The 9976-nt window shown below is 34.2% G+C and overlaps 2 protein-coding genes across 2 annotated transcripts; one reads left to right on the top strand and one right to left on the bottom strand.

Moving 5' to 3' along the window:
- Positions 1-1912: 1912 nt before the first annotated feature.
- On the bottom strand, positions 1913-5653 carry alg8 (ALG8 alpha-1,3-glucosyltransferase). Its single transcript, XM_079587253.1, has 13 exons — positions 5515-5653; positions 5249-5327; positions 4965-5158; positions 4678-4784; positions 4497-4564; positions 4216-4342; positions 3724-3827; positions 3476-3596; positions 3220-3359; positions 2965-3104; positions 2795-2892; positions 2628-2700; positions 1913-2546 (listed from the first exon to the last, which is right to left on the bottom strand). Exons 1-13 carry the CDS (start codon positions 5601-5603, stop codon positions 2312-2314), a joined length of 1575 nt encoding a protein of 524 aa, XP_079443379.1. The 5' UTR covers positions 5604-5653; the 3' UTR covers positions 1913-2311.
- A 9-nt stretch (positions 5654-5662) lies between these two features.
- On the top strand, positions 5663-9955 carry ccdc90b (coiled-coil domain containing 90B). The gene is made up of 9 exons (XM_079587254.1): positions 5663-6809; positions 6892-7011; positions 7836-7939; positions 8023-8124; positions 8274-8315; positions 8413-8484; positions 8565-8618; positions 8789-8903; positions 9138-9955. The coding sequence occupies exons 1-9, from the start codon at positions 6713-6715 to the stop codon at positions 9191-9193; spliced, it is 762 nt and encodes a 253-aa protein (XP_079443380.1). The 5' UTR covers positions 5663-6712; the 3' UTR covers positions 9194-9955.
- Positions 9956-9976: the final 21 nt, after the last annotated feature.

The following is a 9976-nucleotide window of genomic DNA, read 5'->3' on the forward strand; positions in this document are numbered from 1 at the left end:
GGGTGAGCACATCATATAATCCATGTACTTGTGCTTAAACTGTTTATGGCATCACTAGATTGCTCCGAGAGTAAACTCTGAGACAGTCCATTGACGTGGCCTGAATTGCCCTAAAAACTGTGAATTTATCAACCTATAGAGCAGTGGTTCTCAACTTGTTTTTGCCTACATTTTATATATGACATCAAATGGCAACCCAACCCAACACAAAGAAAATTGTAAATCAGTAAATCAAACATTTCTATAAAATGTTGTATTCCACATATTATTACAATGAACTGCATTATTGCGGCACAGTAAACAAATTAGTAACGTAACAAAGGTTGAACACGTCTTAGGCTCATCAACTTCCCATATACTGAGGTCAATTTATTTTGCTCTCCATGACCCATCAGAACAGACCTAAGACACATTTTTTTGGGTTGGAACCCACCATTTGAGAACCACTGATGACATATCACAAATACAGCACTTTATACAAGGAACGTATCAAATTTACCTGATCAAGTTATCTGACAGTAGGTGCAAAAGAAATTCATTAAATGCATTTCCACCACAGTTTTAAATACTAGCAAGTGCATGTTTTAGACTCATATACACTACTGTTCAAAAGTTTGCGGTCAGTAAGATTATATATTTTTAATGAAATATATGTATATTATGCCATGACACATTATAATGTTGCACATTATAATATAAAAAAACAGCTGTTCTGTTGTGGTGTTTTTAAACTTTGTATTGGTTTAAAACTGTTAAAAATCACTGATGTTTTTTTGTGCACCAAATCAGCATATTGGAATGATTTCTAAAGGATTGGCTGCTGAAATTCCACTTTTAATTACATTTTCAAATAAAGTCAAACAGTATTTTTAAATTGTAATAATATTACACTATCTGTCTTACTGTTCGTACCATGTTTCAAACATGATCAAATAAATGCAGCCCTGGTGAGCATGATAGATTATTTCCAAATTTTAAAAATCTTACTGACCCAAACCCTAAACTTTTGAATGGCAATGCACACATTTAAATGTCAAATTCTGTAATATCACTGTATAGAGGTCTGCATGTGTTTTAACATTCTTGAGACCTTTGGATAAGCCTTGCATTGGAAAACGCAGGCAAATCACAAAAGGACTCGAAAAAGTGCTTTTACTTTTTGAAATATTTTAACGACATCATTAGTAAGCAGCCAGTAACAGGATGCGTGTCTAGACACAGGATTGCACCTTTAGAAATACATTTAAATTGTGTAACAACAGTATACAGCAGAAACAGTCCAGTGAGGAGCTCTGCCAACATGACATTTTTCATGACGATTCACACCAAATACAGATCAGAACTGAAGCAATAAGGTGGGAATCATTCAGTGATGCGACTTCCATAAGGGTTTTTATACTTAGTCGGCACCTTCATAAGGTCTGGCGTGGCGAGTGTGAACTGTTTTTGATTGCTTTGTTTTCTAAATGGTTTTAATGGAAGCCACAAATTTCAAGCTTAGTAACTCGTGAGATGATCATGTTTTCATACCCTGCACTGTACACTTGCCTCCAGTGACGAATCTCTGCATTTGACCTAGAAATATTTCAGGTAAAAAAAAGCATCAAGTACTTGAATGAGGTATTGTCTTCCTGTACTTAGTCATAATCAGGTAGTATGTCATCTGGTATGGAATATTTATGTTGCCTTATTAATTAAATTGTTTAAACAAACCAGTTTCATTTGATCGGAAACAATAATAAATGGGTGAAAAGAAGTCCTCAGTGTTGTTTTAGGTTTATTTATATATCATATATATTTTTTAATTATTAAGTATTTATAAATATTTTTAAATGGCTATTATTTTTATATTTTCAGTTTTAGCCATTTTGGTATGTGCTTTTTTTCTATTAAGCTTTATTTATTTTTATTTCAGTTTAAGTAATTTTAGTACTTCAGCTTATTTAATTTAAGTTAGTTGCCAAAGCATGTTCTTTTAATGATCGTTTAAGTTTTTCATCAATATTTCTATTTTAAGTTATTTCAGCTCTATTTCAATTCACTTTTTTTTTAGTGAACAATAAAAACACTGCAGGTTATAGGCAAGTTTAATGAGCAAAATACATTAAAAAATAAACATTTGTATCCATAGTCTATATTCAATAAAGTAATAAACAATTGAGTACCGAGATACTCATATTCCACAAACCATCCCCCCAAAAATCCTGAGATATCTACATATCTATCACTTTGGTCCAACAAAACATTTTTGTCCAATTCAACAGAAATAAAAAGTTTCTAGAAATTAAACCTAGCCTCTGAGTCACATGATTCACTGCGTTTTGACCCTTTTAGTGGTGTCTGAACATGTCAGCAATGAAATATATAGTCTGATGAAGGCATACGTCACTCCCAGTGCGCAGTAAACGGAGGTGAACATCAGAGGGAGGAAGGGGAACGTCTTTTGCCAGACTGTCAGCGGGTAAGCAAACTCACAGATGAGCTCCAGAGGAACCAGGCCCAAGAGATACGTGGCTTCCAGCGGGTTCAACAAAGACCCACCCTTCCTGAAAAAAATCAAAGAATGAATTACATTACCAATCGTTTGATTAAACATCAAGTCCAATAATCCCATTTTAAATACTGACCTGAACAGCATTTTTAGGGAAGTGAAACTGAAGATTGTAAACAGCAACATTAGAAATATTTTAATGGGCAACTCTGGAATTGAGAATGGAAATGTTTAAGAATTACAATCAGCGATGATGCGAAATGCTTTTTGTATATGAGTGGTATATCCCTGAATGCGACATACCTTGGGTTGTGAAGAGGAGTGGAAATAAGGAATAATGACCGGTTATACTGAGGATAAGAAAAATCCTGGCATCTTCTCTACTCTCCACAGCGAGCAAACTGAAAAACAAGAAACTGTTGTTGAGAGTAGGCGGCTGGCAAGGCGTGCTTATGTGAGGATACCATCGTCACCTTAAAGGAAGTATGACCATCAGAATGGCTTTCTCATGTACATGCCAACCAAACATAAAGGATCCAAGGGCACAAATGACAAGGCAGCGCAAGAATCCTCTCGCTCCATCAGGTCTATGCCATATTCTGAGAAGAGCAGGCTGCAAGGAACAAAGTGACAAAAATGGTATACACTTTAGAGTTTCTGTCAATGGATGAAATTAAGGCCATCCGTTTGAATATTCAGATTAACAATGGAAATCAAAAAGAACTCACCAACACTGACAGTAACGTACAAGCAAGGGTTGCTAAAGGAGAAACTGAAGGAAGCACAGAGTGCTGAAACTCTTGAACCAGACCACCAGTCATTGAGGCCTTGGGAAGTTTGTTCATGTCAAGCAGTTTCAATTTCACACCTGAATAAGTGAATCAGTAACAATCAGTATAAAAAACACTCATAATAAACATACAATCAAATTAATCCATTTTATCTACAGTAATACAACACAATCATTGGAGTTACTGAACACACCCAGAATGGAAAAAGCTTTATCTGCAATATTGTAAAGCGCCCAGATGTTTGGTGCCCAGTACGCATGACACAGACCACGTTTGAAGGGGAAGAGTCGTGACAGGACTTGTGGAAGCTGACCCTATTAAAGACGAATACAATTGATCAGTTTATCTATTAAATATAAAAACACATTTTTTTTCAGCCATTTCAAATAAATGCTGTTCATCAAAAAATTATTTTTAATGTTAGATATACAGATAACAAACCAGTGCTATAAAGGGTCCAAATGACACTGCAAAAGTAGTCAAGACAATAGTTCCTAGTGCTACCAGTCGCAAGAGACTGAATCCTCTCCACTGCAAAGACCCATCTGAAAAGCAAGAAAAATATACAGTACCGGTCAAAAGTTTGAAATATTGCTTTTTTTAATGTTTTCGAAAGAAGTCTCTTATGATCATCAAGCCTGCAATATTGTGAAATATAAAATATAATTTATTTATGTGGTGCAAAGCTGAATTTTCATCAGCCATTACAGTCTTTATGGTCCTTCAGAAATCATTCTAATATGCAAAAATTCATAGGCAAAAAAATCAGCATATTAGATTGATTTCTGAAGACTGGACGGATCACAGAAATAAATTATATTTTAAAGTTTTTTTAAAATATTTCACAATATCAGTGTTTTTTTCTGTATTTTTTTTAATCAAATGTCATTTTGAAATAAATTTTTCCATATTCTGACAAAGACCATTAATTACCTGCATTGTTTTGGGTGAAACAAAAACATCTCAGCAGGAAGATACCGTATGCAGGGGCGATGTATAGATATATATGCTTCAAGTTTAGAAGTATTGAAAACAGCAAAGCCCCCTCTAAGTGTCTATTCTGTAAACACAGAAAATCAGAAAGACATTTCGAGTCAAAACAAAGTCCAAGTGAAATTCAAATAAAACGCATGTATGATACACATTTAAATAAAATTCCATAATAGTTATGTCTTAAAACTCTCTAATTGACACACATAAATGATAACCAATACCTGGAAATGTCTGGCAATTGATAGAAGTAGAACTCCAAACAGGAAGCCATTATACTGAAAATGAATATCTGCAGGAATTTAGTCAAGTGAAATTAATTTTTAGGTTAGGGAAATTACATGCCTGAGCCACAGCAGGGCATGCATGACTTGACTTATTAATGTGCCAGATCTCCAAGGATACGGTCAACAATTAGAAGGCCAAAGTTCCACAGTACTAACACTGTCAGAATGAAAGATGGCTTTCCCAGAAGGTCCTTTCCTTTGTCTTCTCGCAAACATTTGCAGCATCTAGAAAAGTACAAATGTACTTCATCCCAGATTCAACATTAGCAAGCCCCTAATATGGTATTTCTGTAAAAGTATCTTTAAAGGATAAAAAGGCAACTGTACAAAACCTACTTGTTTTGATCAAATTGTGCAAAGATAAGTAAAGTTTTTTTTAATAAGTGTCATGTAGAAGCTACATACTCTTTAACTGCATAAATCAAGACCACATCAGCTGCAATGACTGACAGCCTTTGGAACAGGACTGTGGCTGGACTTGCATAATTCAGATTCTGAACAACCAGCATCTCCTTATCAAAAAATCGGGCAATATGAGAAAGTCCATATTCAAACCAAGCAAACAGGGGAGGATAATCCAATGTCCATTCAGATGTTGCCTGAAAATATAAAAAATAAACCACAAAATAAAAACCGTGTGTGTTATATAATTGTATGAAAACTGTATGTAATCCATATGACTAGGCTACCTCATAATACCACTGTGAAACTGGCAGACTGTGAGTCAGGGCAAGCCAGTTCCTATGTACTTCAAAGTCCGTAGAGTGGCTGAAATATAACGATTTTTAATTAAAATGTTACATCACAAGGAATTATTTCCACTTCGTTAAAAGAGGACAATGAATGAGTCTCGATATTTGCTCGCTCGTCTGCTCTGACATATCAAGGAGTTTTAGCTTTTAATGTGGTGATCACATGAGAGGAAAAGTATATAATGTGCGAAAAATTCACTTACTAGGCATTTATCAAAAGACATTTGAGAAATGAAACGCAGAGAGCCAAAGCAAAAAACCAACTATGATCGTTAGGCATGGGCGCAGCCATGACAGTTTCCTTGAAAGAGGAAAACTTTATTTCTAAATGGTGAATTACAACGTTTGGGTGGCACGATGTTGCTGACATTATCAAGTTCTCCAGCAAGGGGCGCGTGACGGCTCAGAAAGTTTGAGACAAATTTACATATCAGGACGTTTTTGTTTTCTCGACGGAGATTTTTACACTCAAAATTAGAATCTTTTTAATCTGAAAATTCTAAAGCTGGTCGTTAATATACAAAAGAAATCGAGAAAAAGAAATGGGAAGATCAGCCTCAGAAATCTCTTATCCAACCCAGCACACCCAAAAATGAAAAATGTGTCATCATTTACTCACCCTCATATTGTTCCAAACCTGTTTGAGTTTCTTTCTTTCTTGTCCATAGTATTTTTGTTTTATTATTATTCCTACGATGGAGCTATATCAACTATTACCAACATTCTTTAAAATATCTCTTTTCAAAAGAGATATTTTTAAAGAAATCTCAAAAGAAAGAAACTCATAGTTTGGAACTAACGTTACATCAGTAACGTTAAATGATAATTTTCATTTTTAGGTGAAGTATCTCTAACAGCACTGAGACGTCTTTAACGTAGCGGTCTGTGGTGGACAATTTGTGTTATCACTCACAACGATTAACTTTAATAGCAGTTTATTTGAAAATACACAGTGAATAGTTAAAAGATGGAGATTATTATTTAGACCCGCCGTCGCGCTGTTTGAAACAACATCCGGGCCGCTAAACGCTTTCGTGCTAAACTGCCTTTCTAGTTGCTTACCCTTTCTATCTCTATTCTCTACCAGTACGACTGGGGGAAACTCCACCTTCTTCACAATCTATCGAAGCGAACGTCATAGGCTGAACCAAACCAGGAAACCACATAGTAAACGAAGAGATCTGGAGTTTTTTTAATCGACTTGACCCTGAAAGGTGTATGTCTACTACACAGTCACGTTCTGCTTCTGCCCTGAATGCCAGAGGAAGGACACAGATTCGTCTTTGCCACTGTTGAGAGCCATTTGCAAAAAAGTATAGAAGCTAAAGGCGCATTACAATTCCCTTCACAATAAATAATCCTATATTTATTTAGTTCAGCCAAATAACTTTTTATATAACAATGTCATGTTGGGGAATGTTTATACGGAGACAATACCAGTTCTCATCGCTGTTAAAAATGCATCAACTCAACATTCCACCAATGTGTCATCGGAGAGGTAAGTGTTGTTCGACCGACTGACAGTGCAGTAAAGTAGCCTAACCGAAGTCAAGGACTTAAAGACGTATGTTTCCTTTCAGGATTGCATAAAACTACTGCTTTCAAAACATATGATGTGAGAAAAGTGGAGTTAATGCCACTGGAGCAGAGGAAACTCACGTTTGATTCCCATGCGCTCGTGAAAGAGCTGGAATCCAGCGGTATGTACTATTGTACTTGCCAACCTTTTAAGTTTGTTGCCTATAAGTTTCTTATTTGTACGGCAAGCCATTTTAATATTTATTTCGTAAAATCTAAGTACTGTCAATTTAACTATGTTCTATTCATTTTCATATAATTTATTTTTTTAATTCTTGATTTTTAAAAATTTATTTAACATTTAAATGTATGTAAGATTAAAAATAGATATTTGAGATTAAAACTATTAATTTACTAAGTGTTTTATATGCTTATTTTATGCATGCACGATTTATCGGCCACTATATCGGTATTGGACAATATGTTCATTTTTAATGTTCATCCCGATTAGAAAATTGGCTGATATATTAAAGCCGATAAATAATGGATTATTTCCTTCAGCTGAGACACTTCAGATGCACACTGTTCATCATGATGGTTTTGAATTGCTTGAAATATGATTGGAATCACAATAAAGTTAAGTGCAACATGTGCTGCGCAAGTCTGTCATCTAATAGCTACATACAATTTAATAATGAGAACATTATAATTGTGTACTTGGGACATGGGACATTTTAATGGTGAGACTTGTTTTTGTAATCATGCTCTCAAAAATTATATAAAAATTTGGATTTAGATTTACCGGCCAATATATTGGTATTATCGGTATATATATAAAAAAATATGATATATATATAGAATTATCGGTGATCAATATTGGCCCAAATGTTCATATCAGTGCATGATGCATCCTTAGCTTATCTAGATCTTGAAAAATGGGGCAGTTTTGATAGATAATTGTTCAAATATGCTTTATTTTTCATTCTGGTCTGCATATGTAATCCAGGCTTTGAGAAGAGGCAAGCAGAAGTGATTGTCACAGCATTGGTGACACTTACTACAGCCAATATGGACATTGTATACAGAGACATGGTCACTGGAGCCCATCAGGTACATGAATAACAAAACTGCTATCAGCCAAAATGACTTTTAATGAACCCCAATGAATGATGTGGTTTCTTCTTTTGCGTTAGGAAATAGCTCTACAACAAATCATGGCTCATCTAGACGCTATCAGGAAAGACATGGTTATCCTGGAGAAGAGTGAATTTGCCAACTTGCGTTCAGAAAATGCAGTAAGAATAAAGTTTCAACCTGGATTTCATCCTTTGTTTTTGGCTCTATAATCAGAATAAATACAACATTAAGGACAAAACTTGTTTGTTCACAAAGTAGTAATACTAATTTAAAACTGCTTTACTTTCTCTAAAATGTCACACTTTAGAAAATGAAAACAGAGCTGGAGCATATACAGAATAGACTACTGGTAGGTAAAATGTGTGAATTTCAATAACCATTCTGCACAATACATGTTTCTGATTAATGTAAGCTTTATTTATTTCTTTTTTATGTTTACATTGAAGGAAGAAAGTCAAAAAATCAGAGCAGATGCAAAGTTAGACATTAATCTGGAGCGAAGTAGAGTTACAGACATGGTATGTGTATGTTTAACATTTTAACACTTTGTATTATGTTTTCTTTTATTAACTTTTTCACAGTATTTTTCTTATTCCAGTTTACAGAACAAGAGAAGAAACTCATGGAGGTTAGAACAGAGTTCCAAAAAAACGTAAGGTTTAAAAAATGTTTGTGACCATACAGCATGTTTTCACAGCAACAACAGTCATATAAACTAAGATTTACAAAGAATGATGAATTACTTTAAGCTTTTATTGCCATTATTCATATCCAAATTTATCACATATTATTACAAAGTTATTTTTAATCTCAATTTTACAGAATGCAGATATAGAGAGTGAAGCAGTGGAAACTTCGAAGAAAATAGATATACAAGTGGCCTCGTTGAAAACCCTCCTGGAATCACTCAAGCTAGAGACGGTTCGATATCTTGCAGGTACGTACTGAAGATTCTTTTCAAACAGATGACGGCTATCTGTACGTATATTTGACTGATGTGTGACTTGTTTGCAAGTCCTTCAGAAAAGACACTGAACTTGATAATGGATAAATAAATTAATCAAGTGCTTTGTTATTGGCTTAGGTTGTTGATGTCATGTAGATTTCTTTTTATAAGAACATAATCTAAACTGTAAATTGTTTTTTATAATTTTTAATTTTTTTTTCTCAGCATGCATCTTCACCTGCTTGGCAATTGCCTTGGGATTCTATCGCTTCTGGAAATGAATCTCACAAAACTTGGAGAGATTTAATTGCCAGAGTTTTATCTAAAATGTTCTGCCGTTTGTTTTAATCATGCTAATGTGTATTTATTTTATTCTATTTTTAAGTTTCAATATGACTTGTTTTTCATGTGAGAATCATAAATCAGTTTTTTATTTTAGACCAGAATTTAGATGTTATATGGCATGGTTGGCCAAATTCTCCAAGATGGGCATTTCTGCTTCAGACCAAAGTGTATTCATGCCAAGTTGGAATTTCCGACTTGTAAAAAGCGTTCACATCCTCTTAGAACTCGTATTTTCAACTTGTAAACTCAACATTTTCAGAGAGCTCTGAGGTATCATATGTCCGCTGTGCCACGGCTCAGAATAGAATGTTTAATTATGGTAATTATGACATGGTGTGAACACGGCATAATCATAGAAATTTCAACAATTGTCTTTTTTTAATATTGCCAACTTATGCTCAAGATTTTGACAATACATTTATTTTACAATGCATCAACATTATCAGTTGTTTAAAGATATCTCCTAACATTCTCTTTCATGCGTACAGTTTATAGCAAGTTTATAACATTTTCAATGAAATTGTTAAAAGATTTGGTGAGCATGTTTGTGTGTGCATGAACAGGCAAATATTATCTATGTAAAAAACATTTTTTGGACTGCCATTTTTTTTTTTACATTGTATAAAAATGTATTTGAAGTTACCATGAAATTCTTATTTTTTATGGAATGTTAAAGGTTATTAAAAATGAATCTGATATATTGGAGTCATTTCATTTAA

Source organism: Phoxinus phoxinus, assembly GCF_949152265.1.
Source record: "Phoxinus phoxinus genome assembly, chromosome: 17".
Taxonomy (NCBI): domain Eukaryota; kingdom Metazoa; phylum Chordata; class Actinopteri; order Cypriniformes; family Leuciscidae; genus Phoxinus; species Phoxinus phoxinus.